General features: G+C 45.6%; 2 protein-coding genes across 3 annotated transcripts; both read left to right on the top strand.

The window, feature by feature from the left end:
• The first annotated feature begins 824 nt into the window (after positions 1–824).
• Positions 825–4,559, top strand: camlg (calcium modulating ligand). Its single transcript, XM_056447068.1, has 4 exons — positions 825–1,075; positions 2,222–2,574; positions 3,286–3,351; positions 3,482–4,559. The coding sequence occupies exons 1-4, from the start codon at positions 925–927 to the stop codon at positions 3,671–3,673; spliced, it is 762 nt and encodes a 253-aa protein (XP_056303043.1). The 5' UTR covers positions 825–924; the 3' UTR covers positions 3,674–4,559.
• Positions 4,560–6,806: 2,247 nt separating this feature from the next.
• ddx46 (DEAD (Asp-Glu-Ala-Asp) box polypeptide 46) lies at positions 6,807–21,060 on the top strand. 2 transcript variants are annotated; one of them, XM_056446327.1, is made up of 23 exons: positions 6,807–6,862; positions 8,162–8,335; positions 8,537–8,611; positions 8,708–8,789; positions 9,783–9,948; positions 10,101–10,306; positions 10,728–10,838; positions 11,229–11,394; positions 12,181–12,301; positions 13,856–14,031; positions 14,546–14,667; positions 14,773–14,851; positions 15,042–15,124; positions 15,284–15,448; positions 17,062–17,224; positions 17,564–17,757; positions 17,878–18,015; positions 18,444–18,593; positions 18,773–19,003; positions 19,161–19,379; positions 19,724–19,868; positions 19,942–20,015; positions 20,824–21,060. In XM_056446327.1, exons 1-23 carry the CDS (start codon positions 6,846–6,848, stop codon positions 20,869–20,871), a joined length of 3,105 nt encoding a protein of 1,034 aa, XP_056302302.1. In that variant the 5' UTR covers positions 6,807–6,845; the 3' UTR covers positions 20,872–21,060. The 2 variants fall into 2 exon arrangements, with proteins under 2 accessions (XP_056302302.1, XP_056302301.1); XM_056446326.1 differs by having other exon boundaries at positions 9,780–9,948.
• Positions 21,061–21,857: the final 797 nt, after the last annotated feature.

The raw sequence follows: 21,857 nt of genomic DNA, 5'->3' as shown, positions 1-21,857 counted from the left end.
TTCTAATTTAAGCAGGTGGAAGTCTGAATGTGCACTAGTTTAACCCTGTACTCAACACTGCTCAGTGCACACATTTGAACACTGTATACATGAATAAACAATATTGTATATATTTGCATATAATAAATATATATTATAGATTTGATCAAGTCTTATTATTTCTGATAAACAGTTATTATACTTGAAATGTATGATTATTATATTTACACTGAAAGAGTTGATATGTTTAATAGTTGTCAGCACAGCTCCTCGTTTACAGTGGATCTGGGCCTGAGCACTTACATATATATGTACACGCATACACACACATGCAGCCTAAATGTGTCTGAGATATTAAAGTATATGTGTCTTGAGTTTGACCACACTGAAATAACTAATAAATATTTATTAAAGCTAAAGGTGATTCAGACATGATGCCTCCACTATGAGCCCAACATGGGAAAGCGCAGTCTGAGTCTGGTCCACTATTGTTTATGTGTAAAACATATTTAAATGACTGTAACAAAGCCTTTATTTTTTTTATGGAAGGATGGAAATATTTAAAGATTATAATGAAAACCCGATGATGAAAGTCCGTGTATCTGCTCTTGATCCTGAAGTTTAGGAACACAGTCATGCCTATTATTTTTAGTAATTTACACTTTTATTTCTATAAACCAGATCCCTTAACTTAAACATAACCTTTAATCAGTCATACATACATAAACAGCACATTTTTATTCGCTAGTGGTGTCTGTGTGAAGATCAGCCAGCAGTGGTGTCGCAGAGCTCGGTCTTTATTTTGAAAGCTGCTCGTCATCAGTAGGAGACGCGCCTGCGCAGTGGGCTCCGCCTCATCAATAACACACACACACACACACACACACGGAGCTCCACTCATCCTGACGGCTTGAGAATCTGCGCACAAAAGCCGTGATCAGAGCGATGGAGGCCGGCCCGGAGCCCGAGAGCGCCCGCAGCGCCGCACAGAGACGCGCGGAGATCCGCAGGAGGAAACTGCTGAACAACTCCGAGGACAGAATGAACAGAATAGTGGGATTCAGCAAGAGCGACGCGGACAGCGGAGGAGACCGAGGTGAGACCGAGATGGAGACTGAACATCAATGATTATATATAATATTAATCATTCTAATACCGATGATGATGATGGATATATGCTCATCACTGCCAGCCGATTACAAACAACAGCCTGAGCTGAGTATGGAGTCACATTTGTGCCAAAACTTCTCTGAATCACTCCATTTAAAACAGAGAGCACTTGGCGAAACCCAGAGCTGTTAACATTCATTACTTCATTTTCCTTTAACTTAGTCCCTGGTTTTTGAGGGGTCGCCACAGCAGAATGAACCACCAACTACTCTGGCATATGTTATATGCCCTTCCAGCTGTAACCCAGCACTGTGTTGGGAAACACACACACACACACACACACACTCTCTCTCATTCACACACTACAGACACTAGTTAATAAACACTGCAGAATTCCTCTCACTGTTAAACTCATTCTACTGGACTCTCCTGCTTTACTGACAGCAGAAGGAGATCACCTGAGCAGATACTCAGCAGTGTCACCAGGAAAAAATGTAGGATGTTTCTCCTGTGCTGACGTTAAAAATCTTAGCTAATTAATGTAATCTTTAATTTGTTTTGTTTTAATTGTATGTTCATTAATGAAATGTTTTTGCATGAAAACAACCTTTGTTTCTGAGATGGCATTAAAGTGCGCATGAACTGGAAGCTGCATCATTTTTATTTCATATTGTGACGCAGTTCCCAGAGAAACGGAATATCAAATGAGTAAACAGTGGGCGTGGCTTGTTTTTTCTACTGCAAGCTGATTGGATGTAGTAAAGTTGGCGTGTCGTTGAGTAAGATGGGGACAAGGGTTTGGGGAGAGTTATTACAGCCTAACAGACTCCTCCTCCTCCTCACCATTTCTGTTTGATGTCAAAACTGACAGCTGGAGGGGCGTGGTTAGGTATGTTAGCCCCGCCCAATACCTCAGACACACCTATTCTGAGAGTCTAACTGAACACAAACAGGAAGTGCATTTGCAGATTTCAGGGAAAGATTAGAAGAGCACACTACTGTTGTTGTGTTAATGACTGATCAGCACAGAACTAACGAGAGCTAACGTCAATACGGAGAGATTTGACTTCATGTGGACTTTAAATACAGATATATGATTGATTGATTGATTGATTGATTGATTGATTGGCAGGTGTGGGGGTCCTGCATCTGGATCTGGATCATCATGAGTGGTCATCGTCCTCAAAGCGAGCGTCTCCGGCTGATAGCGGTGTGTGTGAGTCTGTGAGCGAGCGCGGTGTGGAGTCAGCGGCTGTGCGGTCTCTCAGTGCAGACGGTGAGCGCTCCGCATCGCCCCGCCGCGGCCTGCAGGCGTACCTGTCCCGCTTCGACGACGCCATGAAGCTGCGCGGCCAGCTGGCCAATGAGAAGGCGGCGCAGGACAGCGGAGCGCAGCCGGAGGAGCTGGACGCTTTCCGCGTCTTCCGCATCACCGCCAGCGTCACGCTCGCCGTCTTCGTGCGCATCTTCGTCTGCCAGTATTTGGTGAGTTTCCTACAGTCACGTGTGTTTCTGTATTGCTTTGTTAGAATAATTGATTATATATTATATATTGATTAGTTTTGTGAGACTTTTTACTTATATTAATAAAACACACGCCCCTAAAAGCACCACGTTTCGCTGACAGTAAACGAGAGGCATTGTTTTACCAGCGTTGCCATGACAACACTGTATTGACGGTCACTGTCTTCATGAGCGTCCTCATCTGCCAGTATTGCTGTGTTTTGGTATTCTGATGAGCTTGAGCAGGTAAATACGCGTGTACATGAGTGTGTTAGCCACTGTGGAAATCAATGGCTTTCATAGCGCAGCGCTCTCCGTGTCCAGTGTGAAAGCCTCTTCACAGCACACCGTCAACACTGGCTCTTTCAGCTGAACGCTAACAGTGCTGTTCTCAGCTAATGGCTGATGAAAATAAGCTGCATCTCCAGTTAGCCACATGCTTGATTAGCTGATGAACATCCTGAGGTGTGCTGTTCTCTTCAGGAAAACACACAGCTAATGTAGATCCATCAGCTCATTATAGAGTGCTGAACTCCAGACCGGTGGGTTATTAGACAATAATCCACACCATCATCATCATCATCATCACCTGAGGTGTGCATTAATGTGCAATAATCCTCCAGTCCATCATCAGTGAATGCCTGCTTCACCTGCTGTGTGTGTGTCTGTGTGTGTGTGTGTGTGTTCCAACAGTCTGTATTTGCACCGTTCCTCACGCTGGAGCTGGGCTTCATGGGATTGCACAAGTACTTCCCGAAGGTGAGAGGACACATGTGAACACGTCACAGCATGCTGATGTGTAGCGGGACATGATCAGTGTGTTCATGCAGATGTCTGTTAGAGTGTTTTCTGTGTGTGTGTGTGTGTGTGTGTGTGTGTGTGTGTTTAGGTGGAGAAGAAGCCTCAGACCACCATGCTGACGGCTGCGCTCCTGCTGTCCGGGATCCCCGCGGAGGTGATCAGCCGCTCCATGGACACCTACAGGAAGATGAGCGACGTCTTCTCTGACCTGTGTGTGTACTTCTTCAGCTTCATCATGAGCCACGAGCTGCTGCTGCTGTTCGGCTCACACACCGCCTGAGGGGGGACTGCTGCACACACACACACACACACACACACACACACACAGAGAGAGAGAGATGAGTGGTGTGGGAGATGGTCTTCTAGTTCCCTCATCAGCTGTAGTGTGTTCCTGCTGTGTTTCATCTCCAGTGTCGCTCATGCTGCAGGAGTGTGTGTGTGTGTTCGTGAGTATGTGCATGCATGCATGCGTGTGTGTGTGTGTCTGCGCGCACATACAAATGTGTGTGCACATGTATCTGTGTGTGCCTGAGAGTATGTGTGTGTGCATGAATGTGTAAGTGTGTGTGTGTGCGTGTGTGTGTGTGTGTGTGTGTGTGTGTGTGTGTGTTGACCACTGTCACACTAGTGAAGGTCTGAGCAGTGTTTCAGATGCTCCTCATCAATCCAAAGACACTTAGTGCGTGTGCGTGCGTGGGTGTGCGCGTGTGTGTGTGTGTGTGTGATGATGATGATGATGATCCTGTGTGAGCCGCCGCTGCTGCTTCTGGATCCACTGAACCAGCCTGAACTCAGCAGATACTGACTGATCCTGAGTGTGTGTGACCTGCAGGACCCCTGTGTGTGTGTGTGTGTGGGTGTGTGTGTGTGCAGTAACGCAGTGTTTATAGTGTGTTGATCTGGTGTGTGTGTGTGTTTCTCCTCAGTAATAGTGATCCAGTAGCTCATCCTTCATGCTGGTTTCTGCTTTCTCTCCTGCTCTCCTGGTCTGAGTGTGTCCCTGATCCTGTCAAACTGACGTGTGTGTGTGTGTGTGTGTGTGTGTGTGTTTCCTGATTTCTTTAGAAGTGTTAATGAAGCTCTTACGACGTGTCGCTGGCTGTGATTATTGTAATAATACTTTTGATTATCAAGCAGAAACAATAAACATAAGAGTGTGTTTCCGACAGTGTGTGTGTGTGTGTGTGTGTTAATCCTCTGCTCTTCATCACTCATTATACACTCATTTCTGTTCACTCAGTTTACTTTTCTATCATTGTTTGACCATTTAACAGGAATTATGATATTATCCAACATAATAATAATCCTCTGAGCTCACACCACAGCTCTGCTGAACGCTGCACTCTGATTGGCTGCTGCTGCTCGCTCTCAGGTGTTTGGTTATTGTCAGATTAAGCCACAGCTAAAGTAGTTCCGGCAGGTTTAGAGCACATTACAGCTCCAGATCCCTCCTCTGAATGATCAGAGTTATTACACAGCTACAACAGGAGGAGGAGATGTGGAGGACACTAGTGCTACACACAGGAGACGCTTGAGGAGGACACACACCTGACTAATACACACACAACATCTGAACACTTCTAATAAAGTAAAGGTCATGGGGGTGCAGTGGGTAGCACAATCACCTCAGAGCAAGAAGGTCGCTGGTTCAAGTCTTGGCTGGGTCAGTTGGTGTTTCAGTGTGGAGTTTGCATGTTCTCCCCATGTTGGCGTGGGTTTCCTCCGGGTGCTCCAGTTTCCCCCACAGTCCAAACACATGCGCTATAGGGCAATTGGGTAAGCTAAATTGTCTGTAGTGTATGGGTGTTTCCCAGAGATGGGTTGCAGTTGGAAGGGAATTCGCTGTGTAAAACATGCTGGATATATTGGCGGTTCATTCCACTGTGGCGACCCCTAATTAATAAAGGGACTAAGCTGAAAATGAATGAATGATCATCTTTTTCAGATGAATGACTGTATTATTTAAAGCAGTGTTCTTCACAGAGATGGTTTATACTCCTGAATAAACACAGAGCAGCTGTGCAACCCGTTATTATTTGATATCATTTGTCTATGATTTAATATAATAATAATAATATATTTACCCACATAGCTACATTTCTCTGCCACACACAATCAGCTTTAGCTTGGCCCACATACCGCAGTGAATTACAGAACATGAGCTGGACAAGTCTGGCCTCCATACAAGAGCCAAACATGAAGTCTCAGCTAAGTTAATAACACATAAGTGGGTCTGAACTGGGCCAGATATGTTGGTGTGTTATGACTGCGATGACATTTCGGGTCAGGCGTGCTATGGCTGTGCTTTTTCCCTGATTGGTAGAATTGTTTTTTTACTCAAAAATACTTTAAATGTATTTTCCAGAGTTCACACTCAGCTGATGACTGATTATAAAGCATGTTCGGCATGCTGTCCCGGGAGAGAGCCCTGAGGTCATAAGATTCTCGAGCCTGGGGCTCCCTTCTGTTAGCAAGGCGAGAGGGGAGTTTGAGCTCAGGTAGATCTGGAGAACTCCCCTGCTGTAGTGGCTAATGAACAGATAGTTATTGCTCTTAAGAGATAACTACTGACTAGGAGCATGTCTATGGTGCTGATTTGGATTAGTCAATTACCGAACATGTAAACTCCGCACAGAAACATCGGCTGGCTTGGTATGGACTTGAACCAGTGATGTTCTTGCTGTGAGGCAACAGTGCTAACCACTGGGTCACCAATCTAGGAAAGGAGGAGGAGTAGGGGTGGAAGGGGGGATTCTTCAAAATGAAGATGGCTGTAATGTGGAGCTGAGGGTGTTTATAGAGGCTTAGGAATCGTCTGATTGGTCAATCATGAACTGGATAATGCGGGAGCAGCCACAAGCGATCATGAGCACGTGATCCTCTCAACATTAGTCTATAAATAAACTTCACTTAAAAGTGGGTCAAGACAGGCCAAACTTACTTTGTCCACATATAAATATTTAACATCTGAGCCAAATGTTTGATATCTGAGCCAAGTGTTGAGTGCCGGCTATAAGACAGTGCCACCTCTGACAAACACAGGGGATGTTCGGCCCACATGCTGTGTGCCAGTGCCGGATGAATGCCTGCTGTGCCAGCTTTATGCCAATTGCTACTGCAAATTATATATTTATTTGCTGATAAAACTGGTTATGCAGTAGATTAGGAGCCGATAATTATTATAATGTAGGCCTCTAATTTAGAATTACCTGCAAAATGTGTGCAAATCTTAAAGTCCCCTTTAAAAAAAGGTTGCGCCTCCTACAATGACCAACACGTGATTTTGAAGTGCACGTCATGCTACAGTCATCCCTCTTCTAAAGTGAATTTAATGAATTAACCTTGAATCGAAGAAAATAGAAGGAAAACATGGAGCTGTCCCTTTAACAGAAACACACAGCGGAAGTCGTCATCGCGTCGCCGGATGTGAGTGAGTTGACTGTAGCGACAACATGGGCCGAGAGTCACGGTAAGCCTTTCCAAGCTTCCCCCTGAAGTTTCACATTTAATGGTTTTAATGATATTTTGAGCGAAAGTAAAGAGGTTAATTATGAATGTGTTGATGACAGAAGTGCGCTGCGAATAACAGCCGCTCAGACACAGTGAGCCCAGTGTGTGTCAGACTGAGAGCTGCTGATCTGCTTATTTACTGAGCAGCTCTTAAAGCGAGGAGCTGATCATATGTAGAGGAGGCTGATGTGTGAGGTTCGTTTAGCTTATATCCACACATTCAGGCTTCAGTAAAACACTAAAACTGACTGACTCTCGCTATACTGTTCACCGCTGCTTTATATACACTCAGCGGCCACTTTATTAGGTACACATTACTAGTACCGGGTCAGACTCTCTTTTGCCTTCAAAGCCACCTTAATCTTTGGTGTCAGAGATTCAACAAGCTACTGGAAATATTCCTCAGAGATTTTGCTCCATATTGACATGATAGCATCACACAGTTGCTGCAGATTTGTCGGCTGCACATCCATGACGCCAATCTCCCGTTCCACCACATCCCAAAGGTGCTCTATTGGATTGAGCTCTGGTGACTGTGGAGGCCATTTGAGTACAGTGAACTCATTGTCATGTTCAAGACACCAGTCTGAGATGATTGGCGCTTTATGACATGGTGCGTTATCCTGCTGGAAGTAGCCATCAGAAGATGGAGACACTGTGCTCATAAAGGGATGGACATGGTCAGAACAATACTCAGGTAGGCTGTGGCGTTGACACCATGCTCAATTGGTACTGATGGACCCAAAGAAAATCTCCCCCACACCATTACACCACCAGCACCAGCCTGAACCGCTGATACAAGGCAGGATGGATCCATGCTTTCATGTTGTTGAGGTCAAATTGTGAGCAGAGCATCTGAATGTGTCAGCAGAAATGGAGACTCATCAGACCAGGCAACGTTTCTCCAATCTTCTATTGTCCAGTTTTGGTGAGCCTGTGTGAATTGTAGCCTCAGTTTCCTGTTCTTAGCTGACAGGAGCGGCACCCGGTGTGGTCTTCTGCTGCTGTAGCCCATCCGCCTCAAGGTTGGACATGTTGTGTGTTCAGAGATGCTCTTCTGCAGACCTCGGTTGTAACGAGTGCTTATTTGAGTTACTGTTGCCTTTCTATCAGCTGGAACCAGTCTGGCCATTCTCCTCTGACCTCTGGCATCAACAAGGCATTTGCGCCCACAGAACTGCCGCTCACTGGATATTTCCTCTTTGTCGGACCATTCTCTGAGATGGTTGTGTGTGTGTGTGTGTGTGTGTTCCTCCAGGCACTACAGGAAGCGCTCCAGCTCCAGGGGCCGGTCAGGCAGCAGGTCTAAGAGCCGCTCTCCAGACTCGAAGCGCTCGAAGAAGGACGACCGCACCGCTTCTAGAACACACAGCAGACGAGAGAGATCCCGCAGCAGAGAGAGACGCAGATCTAGAGAACGCAAGAGACAGAGGTCTCACACACACACACACACACACACACACACACACATACGCACATTGAAACACATCTGTAACATGCACAGATACACACTAGTTGTGCACAAACACACACACACACACCTGTGCTGATATGAGGACCATTGCGAGTGCTGACGTGTGTGTGTGTGTGTGTGTGTGTGTGTGTGTGTGTGTGTGTGTGTGTGTGTTTGTAGGCGCTCCAGTCGAGACAGGAGACGCTCACGCAGTCGAGAACGCAGGAGGAGCAAGAGCAGGAGCAGAGGCAGGAGGTCTGTAATCTGTTCTGTGCGTGTGTGCATGCGTGCGTGCGTGCGTGCGTGCGTGTGTGTGTGTGCGTAGAACTGACATCACAGCTTTATTTACAGCAAGGAGAAGCCGGAGAATGGAGATCAGACGGCTGACAAGAAGAAGATCAAGGAGGAGAAGGAGGAGGAGAAGCCTGAAGACGTGAGTGCTCAGTGAATGAATGAGTGAGGGAATGAGCTGGTGTACGTCTCGTCTACATCAGTGTGGTGAGTGAATGAGTGAATGGTCTGCTCCCTGCAGCAGGACTTTGACCAGAAAATTCTGGAGCAGATAAGGAGTGAGTGAGTGAGTGAGTGAGTGAGTGAGTGAGTGAGTGAGTGAGTGAGTGAGTGAGTGAGTGAGTGAGTGAGTGAGTGAGTCGGTGAGTGAGTGAGTGAGTGAGTCGGTGAGTGAGTGAGTCGGTGAGTGAGTCGGTGAGTGAGTCGGTGAGTGAGTCGGTGAGTGAGTCGGTGAGTGAGTGGGTGAGTGAGTGAGTGAGTGAGTGAGTCGGTGAGTGAGTCGGTGAGTGAGTGAGTGAGTGAGTGAGTCGGTGAGTGAGTGAGTGAGTGAGTGGGTGAGTGAGTGAGTGAGTGAGTCGGTGAGTGAGTCGGTGAGTGAGTGAGTGAGTGAGTGAGTGAGTCGGTGAGTGAGTGAGTGAGTGAGTGAGTGAGTGAGTCGGTGAGTGAGTGAGTGAGTGGGTGAGTGAGTGGGTGAGTGAGTGAGTGAGTCGGTGAGTGAGTGAGTCGGTGAGTGAGTCGGTGAGTGAGTGAGTGGGTGAGTGAGTGAGTGAGTGAGTGAGTGAGTGAGTCGGTGAGTGAGTCGGTGAGTGAGTGAGTGAGTGAGTGAGTGAGTCGGTGAGTGAGTGAGTGAGTGGGTGAGTGAGTGAGTGAGTCGGTGAGTGAGTGAGTCGGTGAGTGAGTCGGTGAGTGAGTGAGTCGGTGAGTGGGTGAGTGAGTGAGTGAGTGAGTGAGTGAGTGGGTGAGTGATCTGGTCCCTGCAGCAGGACTTTGGAAGAGGAAGGAATGCATGAGTGAGTGAATAAATAAATGAAAGAGTGAATGGTCTGGTCCCTGCAGCAGGACTTTGGAAGAGGAAGGAATGCATGAGTGAGTGAATAAATAAATGAAAGAGTGAATGGTCTGGTCTCTGCAGCAGGACTTTGACCAGAACACCCTGGAGGAGGAGATGAGGAAGAGGAAGGAGCGTGTGGAGAAGTGGAGGGAGGAGCAGAGGAAGAAGGCCATGGAGAACATCGGGGAGATCAAGAAGGAGCTGGAGGAGATGAAGCAGGGCAAGAAGTGGAGCCTGGAGGATGATGACGGTCAGTTCACTCACTCACTCACTCACTCACTCACTGATTCACTCACTCACTCACTCACTGATTCACTCACTCACTCACTCACTTACTGATTCACTCACTCACTCACTCACTCACTCACTCACTACCTAACTCTGATCTGTGTGTGTGTTCAGATGATGATGAGGAGACCACAGCACCTGCAGAGCCGGATGGAGATGATGAGGAGGAGGAGGATAAAGCAGCAGAAGCAGAAGAGAGTGAGCGTATGGAGGAGGAGGAGGCCGGAGAGGAGGTGGACCCACTGGACGCATACATGGAGGAGGTCAAGGAGGAGGTCAAGAAGTTCAACATGGGCACTATGAAGGGAGCCAACGACAAGGTGCGTCTGGAGGCTCCACTGCAGCGCTGCATCCGCACACCCTCAGTAGTGAAGCGTCTCGACAGATCAACACATTCAGCTGTTAGCGATCGCACAAAGGAAAGAAGATATTTTGAAGAATGTTGGAAACCTGTAACCATTTACTAGAAAAGTAAATACTATGGAAGTCAGTGCTTACAGGTTTCCAACATTCTTCAAAACATCTTCCTTGTGTTCAACAAAAGAAACTCAAATGTTTGTGAAGACGTGAGGGAGAGTAAAGAGTGTGTAAATGATCATGTGTGAGTGAACTGACCCTTTACTGCACATCATGTTGATCAAATAACCCATAATTCAGTGTGAACACACTCTTCCTCGTCAAGTAAACGAGTGTTAATGACTGAACACACACACACACACACACACTGATCTGTGTCTGCAGAAAGGAGGGATGTCTGTGACTAAAGTGGTGACGGTGGTGAAGACCAAGAAGATGCCGCACACCACCAAGAAGAAGGGGGAGCTGATGGAGAACGACCAGGACGCCATGGAGGTACACACACACACACACACACACACACACACACACACACACACACACTGCTCCATCAAGACACATGCACACGCACACACACACACACACACACTGCTCAATCAGATCGCACACACACACATACACTGCTCCATCAAGACACATACACACACTGCTCTATCATTACATACACATACATACATACATACACACACACTGCTCCATCAAAATATACACACACACTTCTCCATCGATACACACACACTGCTCACGCTTGTGTTTGTATCATGTTTGTGTATGTGTTTGCGTGTGTATTTTTATGGTGTGTTTGTGTGTGTGTGTGTGTGTGTATTTGTGCGGTTGTTTATATAAGTGGTTGTTTATATTTGGTTGTGTGTGTGTGTTGTGCAGTATTCGTCAGAGGAAGAGGAAGTGGACCTCCAGACAGCGCTCACAGGCTTCCAGACGAAGCAGCGGAAGGTTCTGGAGCCGGTGGACCATCAGAAGATCCAGTACGAGCCCTTCAGAAAGAACTTCTATGTGGAGGTGCCGGAGCTGGCCCGCATGAGCCCTGAAGGTCTGCTATACACACACACACACACACACACACACATTTATGCCAGGGGTGTCAGCGCTCGGTCCTGGAGGGCCGGTGTCCTGGAGAGTTCAGCTCCAAGCCTAATCAAACACACCTGGACCAGCTAATCAAGCTCTTACTAGAGACACTAGAAATGTCCTGGCAGGTGTGTTGAAGCAAGCTGGAGCTAAACTCAGCAGGACACCGGCCCTCCAGGACACCCCTGATCTATGCCAACGATTGAAATGAGTGCAATTCCTCTATTAGACACAAGAGGGAGACAAAAACCAAACACACAGGTGCACATTCAGGATGGGGATGGTGAGAGACTGTGTGTGTGTGTGTGTGTGTGCGCGTGCGTGCGTGTGTGTGTGCATTGTTTGTCTGCTATTAACAGTACTTTAAACACCAGCAGTGCTGACACCTCACTGCTGAGATAAACGGTGAAGAAATAAAATAAATAAGAGTACATGCAGATCACACATTCAGCTTCATGTTTAGATTTCACTGATGTTAAACATATATTGCAAATATAATAGCTGTTTATTCATTTTTATTCACTATAATTACAAATATATGTTCATATTTGCTCTATATTAGATGTCTGCATGAGCCCCTAAACTGAACATTAATCATCATAATCACAATTAAACATTTAATTGTTGGTGAAATCTGGTAATGGAGACAGATGAGCAGTGTTTAATGCCTGAGCCAACACCAGCTCTGACTCAGTTTCCCATGATCCTTTGCTCTTCTGCTGTGTGTGTGTGTGTGTGTGTGCTGCAGAGGTGAACGAGTACCGTCTGGAGCTAGAGGGAATCACTGTCAAAGGCAAAGGCTGTCCAAAGCCCATCAAGACCTGGGTGCAGTGTGGGATATCCATGAAAGTGCTGAACGCGCTCAAGAAGTGAGTCTCTACACTCCAGCACTGCGGTAAAGTGCATGGTTTACCAGCCCAAGCCTTCAAGGTGCCTTACACAGAGTTATATTTGGGCGTCTATCAAATAATTAGCTAATTATCCTCAGTCCTTGTTAAGGCAGATGATTTTTCTTGCTTTAAAGGGCTCCTAATATACAGAACTCCAGCAGCCTCTAATGCTCAACAGTAATGAAGTGTGTTCATTATAATCAGACTTGATGATGAAACACTTTGATTGACATTCTCCCTTTGTACGTGTCATCAGAGGGGGAAAGCCCCGCCCACTAGTGCCCATCTCTCCATCTCATTAGCATAAACAACAGCCCTGAGTGAGAAGCAGCCGTCTGTCCATTAGCCATTAGAGTGTTTGAGCTGCTGAAGATAATGTCAGCATAGACTAAGAGGATTATAGATGTGGAGTTCTAGATGAAGCACACATGAACAGCGGCAGGAGTCTCCATAGATGCATATTAACATTATATCTATATATTATCTATGTGTTATGCTTGATTATTATAATGATAGTTATAAACGGAGCTATAATTCACAGGGTTCCCACAGGTCATGGGATTTAGGAGCTGTATGTCAGATATTAAAACTCAGGGAACTTTATATTTGTTTTCACCCAAGTCACAGAAGATCGGGGAAGATTTGTTTGCCATTGTAAATGTTACTTCCTGTTTATTGACATCTATTTTATTATCATGTTGTTATGGTCACTAGCCTATTTTTCACTGCTCTATATATTAGCGTTATTTAATGTAAAGCAGTGCAGATGGTGTGGCAGGAATTTGACCCAGGTCAAGGAAGGCTGCAGTAATCTGTTAATGTACAGGATCATAACTCAGGTTAATGTTCTGTTCATTTACAGGTGTGATCTGCATTATGTGATAATCTCTGCTCTGTTGATGATTGATATTGAAAATACAGCACTGCAGATTAACAAACGGACTTTTATTGATATTTTAGTTATTTGAACTATATATTAGTTATATAAGAAACTATATATTAAGTGCTGGTGGATGATGACCAGGTTTATTACTGTTAATAAAACATAATATTTATTATTGTTGGAAGAAAGATTAAATTCCTATGATGCAATTTAAAGCATGCATAAATAAATAAAAAAGCAAGGCTATTCCAGAGTTTAGGAGCTATAAATGAGAAGGCTCGACCTCCTTTAGTGGACTCTGCTATTCTGGGTACTACCAGAAGCTCTGAGTTTAGAGATTTTAAAGAGTGTGTTGGATTGTAGCAAGACAGAGGCTTGGTCAGATAATCAGGAGCTAGATTATTTAAAGCTTCATAGGTAAGAAGCAGTATTATATAATCAATATGGAACTTAACAGGCAGCCAGTGTAAGGAGGATAAAATTGGGGTGATGTGATCATGTTTTCTAGACCTGTTAAGAACTTTTGTTATAGAGTATTCTGGGCAGCCCGCGAACAGAGCATTACAGTAATCTAATATAGAGCTCATAAAGGCATGGACTAGCTTTACTGCATACTGAGACACATAATGAACATCTTTCTCTTTTTAAAGACACAACTACGAGAAGCCGACGCCGATCCAATCGCAGGCTATACCGGCCGTCATGTCAGGGCGAGATCTCATCGGCATCGCCAAAACAGGAAGCGGAAAAACCATCGCCTTCCTGTTGCCCATGTTTCGGCACATATTAGACCAGCGGCCGGTGGGAGAGGCTGAAGGACCCCTCGGTACGCTTTATTCAGCTTCATTTCCTTTTTCGACACATAAGAGCTCATAATGTTGTCAGCACATCCTGTAAGTGTCAGAACTCCACACCTAACATGAGTGTGTATGTGTGCAGGACAGTGAATCTGCCGTTATCCTCTCCTCTATCTGCTGTTATCCTCTATCTGCCGTTATCCTCTCCTCTATCTGCGGTTATCCTCTCCTCTATCTGCCGTTATCCTCTCCTCTATCTGCCGTTATCCTCTCCTCTATCTGCCGTTATCCTCTCCTCTATCTGCCGTTATTCTCTCCTCTATCTGCTGTTATCAGTCTCACACTGTTGTTTTCCTCTTCCTGAAAGTCTTGATAACACCATCCTGGAGTTTCTCTCTCATTATTTCAGCAGAGAGGAGTGTAGAATAATGATGTGTTGTGCTCTCACTGCTGCTGCTGCACAGGAGAAACACACACATGTGGAAACGCTCCATAATAATTATAATAATCATCTGCTGTTGTGTGTGTGTGTGTGTCTGTCAGCGGTGATCATGACCCCGACACGAGAGCTCGCTCTGCAGATCACCAAAGAGTGTAAGAAGTTCTCCAAGAGTCTGGCCCTGCGAGTGGTGTGTGTGTACGGCGGCACCGGCATCAGTGAGCAGGTGTGTGTGTGTGTGTGTGTGTGTGTGTGTGTGTGTGTGTGTGTGTGTGTGTGTGTGTGCTCCTCTGACACACTGAAGCTGTGCTAACACTGTTTTCTGACCCAGATCGCAGAGCTGAAGCGCGGAGCGGAGATCATCGTCTGCACACCCGGCCGGATGATCGACATGCTGGGAGCCAACAATGGTGTGTGTGTGTGTGTGTGTGTGTGTGCTTATTAATCCCACAGGATGAGTTTAATCAGAGAGTAACGCTGCACACCGTCTCCTGATGGATGGGGTTAGGGCAGTACAAAATACAGTTTGTGCAGCATAAAACCAATGGAAGCCTATATGATGTACCCACAATTCACAAAAACAAACGTGTGTGTGTTCAGGTCGGGTCACTAATCTGCGCAGGGTGACGTATGTGGTGATCGACGAGGCTGACCGAATGTTTGACATGGGCTTTGAGCCGCAGGTCAGTCACTGTGTGTGTGTGTGTGTGTGTGTGTGTTTATAATGCTGATGAACACACTCGTGTCCAATCTACTGAAAATTTAACTGATCCCTCTGTGTGTTCGTCTCTCTACCTCTCACACTGTCTGTGTGTGTCTGTCTGTGTGTGTGTGTGCCTCAGGTGATGCGTATCGTGGATAACGTCCGACCGGACCGTCAGACCGTCATGTTCTCCGCCACTTTCCCCCGCACCATGGAGGCTCTGGCCCGCAGGATCCTGTCCAAACCTGTGGAGGTGCAGGTGGGCGGACGGAGTGTGGTGTGTTCAGACGTGGAGCAGCACGTGGTAAGGGAGTGCACACACACACACACACACACACACACACACACACACACACACACACTGATTGGTTATTTAGCAGTAAATCAGTCCGCTATTGTCCGTTTGGTGTGTTCGTGTGTAGGCTGTTTAGTCCGGATGGAACCAGGCGTGAGCTGACAGTACGGTGACGGCTAGGGGTGTACCAGCATTTACACACAAAGAAATACAAACAGAACAACACACAGAGAAAACACTCGATTACGCTGGGTTCACCCCAAACACGTAATAAAGTATTCACAAGTCACATACAAAGTCAATGTGTCCACAAACACACAGAATCTGCCTCGACTGCATCAGAAAATCAAACAAACTTTTTACATTAAAACAATTAACTTTCTTTTGAATATTTATAATAAAATAGACAATATTTATACACACGCACACACACACACACACACACACACACACACACACACACACACACACACACACACACACACACACACACACACACACACACACACACACACACGTATATCTTGCAAATCTTGTTTATAGTAGGATTGTCTCGATACTATTTGGTACCAATCGGTACTGACATTTTAAAAGCGTCCATTTCCCGCTAACATTTGGGTGCTGTGGAGCAAATGACTGTGATTGGCCATGAAGGTCATCAGTTCACCAAACTCACCGCTGTTTACTGATATAACCACAGATACAGGGACACTGGAGCGTTTCAAAGTCACATCAATCAGCTGGTTTGATTATAGGCTGACATGCGAGTGATCCGCTGAAGAATCTCAGCTTTTAAAACCCTCCAGTGTCCCTGTATCTGTGATTCCACTCAGTAAACAGTGGTGAGTTCGGTGAACCGATGACCTTCACGGCCAATCACAGTCATTCCTGTTGAGCATGTGAACACCATGGCAATCAGCGCTGTTTAAGAGCGAGCTCCACAGCGCTCAAATGTTCACGGGAAATGGACGCTTTTAAAATTTCAGTACCGATTGGTATCCAGCATGGAGACAAGCCTAGTTTATAGTTAATTTAATAACTCATTCATCTGTGTATTATTTTCACAACATAAATACGCTTCCATATTCAGCTATAACATTACCCCTTTGACTGCTGCTCCACCATACGCTTGACCATGTTTTACCTGTTCAATAGTGCTTTACACACACAGCATTGTTGGTTTACAAAAAAGATCAAACTAACACAATCCTGATACGTTACTACACTTGACTTGTAAAAAAACAAGAAGAAAGCATGTTAAATGAGACTCTGAAATGTTTTATGGCGTGCTTCACTAAATAAAGATGATTTTAGTGTTATTACACTTAATATTCTCAGGTTTTTCATTGTTTATGTGTTAACTCTGGTACTTTTACCATAAACTGACTTATCAACCATTTGGTAGAGGTGGATATTTTAAACGTTATTGGATGTGTTAAATGCATTGAGTGTGTTTACTAGCCACATTCTGAGTTCAGAAATGTAATCCCTACGTTTTTTTCCCTGGTGGGCTACTGAAAGCGTAAACTTTCCTTTATAACTATTACATCTGTATATGTAGTGTGCTTATTAAAATCAACACTGCGGATGCAAATCTGTGTGTGTGTTTGTGTGTGTGTCAGATCGTGATCGAGGAGGAGAAGAAGTTCCTGAAGCTGCTGGAGATTCTGGGCCACTATCAGGAGAAGGGCTCCGTCATCATCTTCGTGGACAAGCAGGAGCACGCGGACGGCCTGCTGAAAGACCTGATGAAGGCCTCGTACCCCTGCATGTCTCTGCATGGAGGTCAGACACACACACTCGCACGGTCACTCACACACAGACAGACAGACAGAGCACACAGACACCCCCATACTCACTAACACACACACATGCACTCAACACTCAACCACACTCACACACTGCCCTAGAAGTACTAATAGCCCCACCCTGAAGGACTGATAGACACACACACACTCAACGCTCAACCACATTCACACCCCGCCTTAATTAACTGATAGCTCTGTGTGTGTGTGTGTGTGTGTGTGTGTGTGTGTGTGTGTGTGTGTGTGTGTGTGTGTGTGTGTGTGTGTGTGTGTGTGTGTGTGTGTGTGTGTGTGTGTGTGTGTGTGTGTGTGTGCACAGGCATTGATCAGTACGATCGAGACAGCATCATCAATGACTTTAAGAACGGGGCGTGCCGGCTGCTGGTGGCCACATCGGTGGCGGCGCGAGGCCTGGACGTCAAGCAGCTGATCCTGGTGGTGAACTACAGCTGCCCCAACCACTACGAGGACTACGTGCACCGCGCAGGACGCACCGGACGAGCTGGAAACAAGGTCAGACTGAGCAGAGGCGTCACACACTTCTGTCCTCATCAACCAGTACAAACACACACACACACACACGTGTTTCTGCTGCTGATGTGTGTGTGTGTGTGTGTGTGTGTGTGTGTTCAGGGTTATGCCTACACATTCATCACAGAGGAACAGGCCCGATACTCTGGAGATATCCTGAAGGCTCTGGAGCTGTCGGGATCAGCCGTCCCTGCGGAGCTCGAGCAGCTCTGGACAAACTTTAAAGAGCAGCAGAAAGCCGTAAGCCGTATTGATTATATTTGATGGTTTACTCGTTCTGTTATGCCATAATTAACACCGTTAACATACAGAAGAACATACGGTAACGCTTTTCTAACCTGACAATGAGCAGTCAGCTCAGCCTGTACCTGTTAAACACTGCATGGGGCTGTGTTTTGCGGGAAACCCCCCCAAAATGGCTGATTTTAAGGTGACTTTTCTCAATTTGTGGCAATATTTACAGCGTTTCTTGTGTCATTTTGTGTATATTTAATTAGTTTGTCCTCAAGATCTGCTCGACACAACATCCACCTGTGCTTCTCCATTACAGCTCAGGGAAATTCAGCTGTTAGGCAGTGAAGGTCAGGCAATCTGACGTTCAGCTCAGAGTGGGAAACTGATCTGAAGCTCCTCGTGTTTTCTGTGTGTGTGTGTGTGTGTGTCGTCAGGAGGGGAAGATCATCAAGAGCAGCAGTGGGTTCTCTGGGAAAGGCTTTAAGTTTGACGAGACTGAGCATGCTCTGGCCAACGAGAGGAAAAAGCTGCAGAAGGCGGCGCTCGGCCTGCATGACTCTGATGATGAGGACACCGCGCTCGACGTGAGTCTCTGTGTGTGTGTGTGTGTGTGTGTGTGTGTGTGTGTGTGTGTGTGTGTGTGTGTGTGTGTGTGTGTGTGAGAGGGTGTGTGTAATGCTGTGTGTTTGACTATAATGGTGTGTGTGTGTGTGAGACAGTGTTTGACGGTCTGTGTGTGTGTGTGTGTGTGTGTGTGTTTCAGATCGATGAGCAGATCGAGAGCATGTTTAACTCTAAGAAGCGAGTGAAGGATTTCTCGGCTCCGGGCTCCGTGTCTGCGGGGTCTGCAGGTGGTGTGAGCGGCTCCGTGTCTGCAGTGTCCGGCCTGGGCAGTCTGAGCGCTCCGTCTGCCGGAAACATCCAGAAGCTGGAGATCGCCAAGAAGCTGGCACTCAGGATACAGGCGCAGAAGAACCTCGGTGCAGAGGCGCAGGTCAGACCACACACACACACACACACACACACACACACACACACACACACACACTTCAGCTTCTCCTCTGAAACTACACTCAACAAGATTACTGTGCAACATGTGATGGCCTGAACGCGTCTGTGTGCTGATATTGACACTGTTGTTCTGGTTTCAGGATGTGATGCAGCAGGCCACGAATGCTATTCTGCGCGGCGGGACGATAATCGCACCTTCAGTTTCGGCTAAAACCATCGCGGAGCAGCAGGCGGAGAAAATCAACGCCAAACTGAACTACACACCGGTGGAGAAGCTGGAGGAGGAGAGACAGGCGGCGGATGCTGCAGAGACCGTCAAGAGATACGAAGAGGAGCTGGAGATCAATGACTTCCCACAGGTCAAACACTGATGCACAGTACAGTCTTAGAGGAGTCTGTAGAGTCTTTAGAGTCTTAGAGGAGTCTGTAGAGTCTTAGAGGAGTCTGTAGAGTCTTAGAGGAGTCTGTAGAGTCTTAGAGGAGTCTGTAGAGTCTTAGAGGAGTCTGTAGAGTCTTAGACGAGTCTTTACAGTCTTAGAGGAGTCTGTAGAGTCTTTACAGTCTTAAAGGAGTCTGTAGAGTCTTAGACGAGTCTTTACAGTCTTAGAGGAGTCTGTAGAGTCTTTACAGTGTTAGAGGAGTCTTTACAGTCTTAGATTAGTCAGTAGAGTGTTTAGACTGACCGCTGTATCTCTGTTTTCAGACGGCGAGGTGGAAGGTCACGTCTAAAGAAGCTCTGCAGCGAATCGGCGAGTATTCAGAGGCCGCTATCACTATACGAGGAACATACTTCCCTCCAGGAAAAGAGCCCAAAGAAGGAGAACGCAAGATTTATCTGGCCATCGAGAGTAAGTGATGTGTGTGTGTGTGTGTGTGTGTGTGTGTGTGTTCCAAATGCTGATCTCTGGTGTTTGTTTGCAGGTGCGAATGAACTGGCTGTTCAGAAGGCGAAGGCAGAAATCACACGGCTCATCAAAGAGGAGCTCATCCGCCTGGTGCGTTCACGATGCAGAACACACACACATCCTCAAATTCTCTGTGCAGATTACACACACATTCATGTTCCTCAGCTGAACGTAACCCTCATTGTACAGTCAGCTCACAGAGAAACGGGTTGTAGAATGGGGTCTTGAAAACACACACTCAGATGTTCACCCATTTTAAACTGTCAGCCATTTAATGCTGTTTATTTTGAAGCCAGTGTGTACGGCGCAGTGTTACATGTCAGAAACACTTAGTGTAAAATAAGCTTACATCAGTGTAATCTCAATTTAGTCAGATGTTTTTATCTCAAATAACTCAATTATTAATCATTAATATTACTGAAGTTGTGTTTGAATTTACAACTCACAAATGCTCAAAAACAGTCTTTATAGGTTGCTTTTAGGTTAATCAGACAGTAGCTTTAGTTGAAAAATAATAAATGATGTAATTGAGTAATTATTGTTAAATGCAGTGTGTTTGACCTGTGGTATGCTATTGTCGGCTTACATCACTGACGATAAACACACAGCTCTTGACACAACTAAGAGACCACTTGACCACTCCTGGGATTATCATTTATATTTGTGTTTGAGTACAACATGTATTATCCTGTACAATACAGGTGTTATTTTTGTTGCATAACATAACCAAAATATGGCATGTGTATATTTATTTTATAGTTAACACAATACCAATGTTTTAACTTCAGTAGAGATAAAAATAGAGATTTATTTAGTAGAGTTACACTGATTTGTCAATCGCAGCACATGAAAGCAAGAGTTATTCTGTTGTTCTCACTGTGTTTTTCTGTTTTTCTAGCAAAACTCGTACCAGCCGACCAGCAAAGGCCGATACAAGGTCCTGTAGAGCCGCGGTGGATGCAGACGCTCCTCTGGCTCTCTGTTATGAGCTGATCAGACGCCTGATTGGCTGATCCTGAAGTTTATTTTTTTTACCCATTGTTTCATGTAGTGTGCGTCGATCACTTTGAATATTTTAAAATTCCATCTTACTAGATTGTAAACTCATTTGGAAATAAATGTTTTTTTTCTTGTGTCTCTTTGCTGTATCTGCTTCTGTAATGTCAGTCACTGCACCGTACAGCGCCACATAGTCTCATAACTCATAAGAGTTCTGGATCTTTGGTATGTTTAATTATAGGCTTCCTTTCATCTTGGAAAAGTGAAGCTGAAATGCCTCATATGTGGCTGCTGCCATCTTCTGATGATGTTATTTGGAGCCAGAGTCTGAAGGCGAGCTGGTGCTTAAAGCCCCACCCAGTACTTTTGTACACCCAATCACAAGTGCACAATCATGATGGCCACACCCTGTTTTTATAACGTAAGATCAACTAAAATGTAATTATTAGAGAAATGTATTGATTTGCACTTCCTACAATAGAAACCATCTCTGAGGATCATTAATTTGAGGAGTTATTTTATATTTTTACTTGTTTATCTCATCTGTTGAAGAGGGAGGGCTTTATGGTTCATATGTTCTCTTTGCAGGACGTGTACGTTGCGTTTCTCTGTTCTTTTTTCAAGACGTTTCCATTTGATGAACACTGAATCAGTCTTTAAGCTCTTAAAGATTACTCGACACGTAAGAATTATACAAAAAGTCATTTGATTTACAAAAGTGAGTTGATTGATGAAGGTCGGTGATTGGCACCTGTCAATTAAATAGAAATCCGCCTGTCGATGTCTGTTCACCGCTGGATCCAGTAGTCGCGGGCGGCTGTGATTGGTCTGTGTAGACCAGCGCTGAATACAGTAACACACACCCCGTGACCACAGCATTTCGCTTCTCTTCTGCATCGTCGTGAGCAGTAAATACGGTGCTGAATAACCTCA

Source organism: Danio aesculapii, chromosome 21 (genome assembly GCF_903798145.1).
Source record: "Danio aesculapii chromosome 21, fDanAes4.1, whole genome shotgun sequence".
In the NCBI taxonomy this organism is placed as follows: Eukaryota; Metazoa; Chordata; class Actinopteri; order Cypriniformes; family Danionidae; genus Danio; species Danio aesculapii.
This window is presented reverse-complemented; position numbering and strand designations above follow the sequence as displayed.

Bases quoted from the DNA above. Each gene is read 5' to 3' on its own strand.
- ddx46 (XM_056446326.1), top strand. The intron at 14,668-14,772 runs GTGTGTGTGTGT...TTTCTGACCCAG, and splicing joins GCACCGGCATCAGTGAGCAG to ATCGCAGAGCTGAAGCGCGG. The intron at 17,225-17,563 runs GTCAGACACACA...GTGTGTGCACAG, and splicing joins CTGCATGTCTCTGCATGGAG to GCATTGATCAGTACGATCGA.
- camlg (XM_056447068.1), top strand. From the start codon at position 925: ATGGAGGCCGGCCCGGAGCCCGAGAGCGCCCGCAGCGCCGCACAGAGA. The intron at 2,575-3,285 runs GTGAGTTTCCTA...GTGTTCCAACAG, and splicing joins TCTTCGTCTGCCAGTATTTG to TCTGTATTTGCACCGTTCCT. The intron at 3,352-3,481 runs GTGAGAGGACAC...GTGTGTGTTTAG, and splicing joins TGCACAAGTACTTCCCGAAG to GTGGAGAAGAAGCCTCAGAC.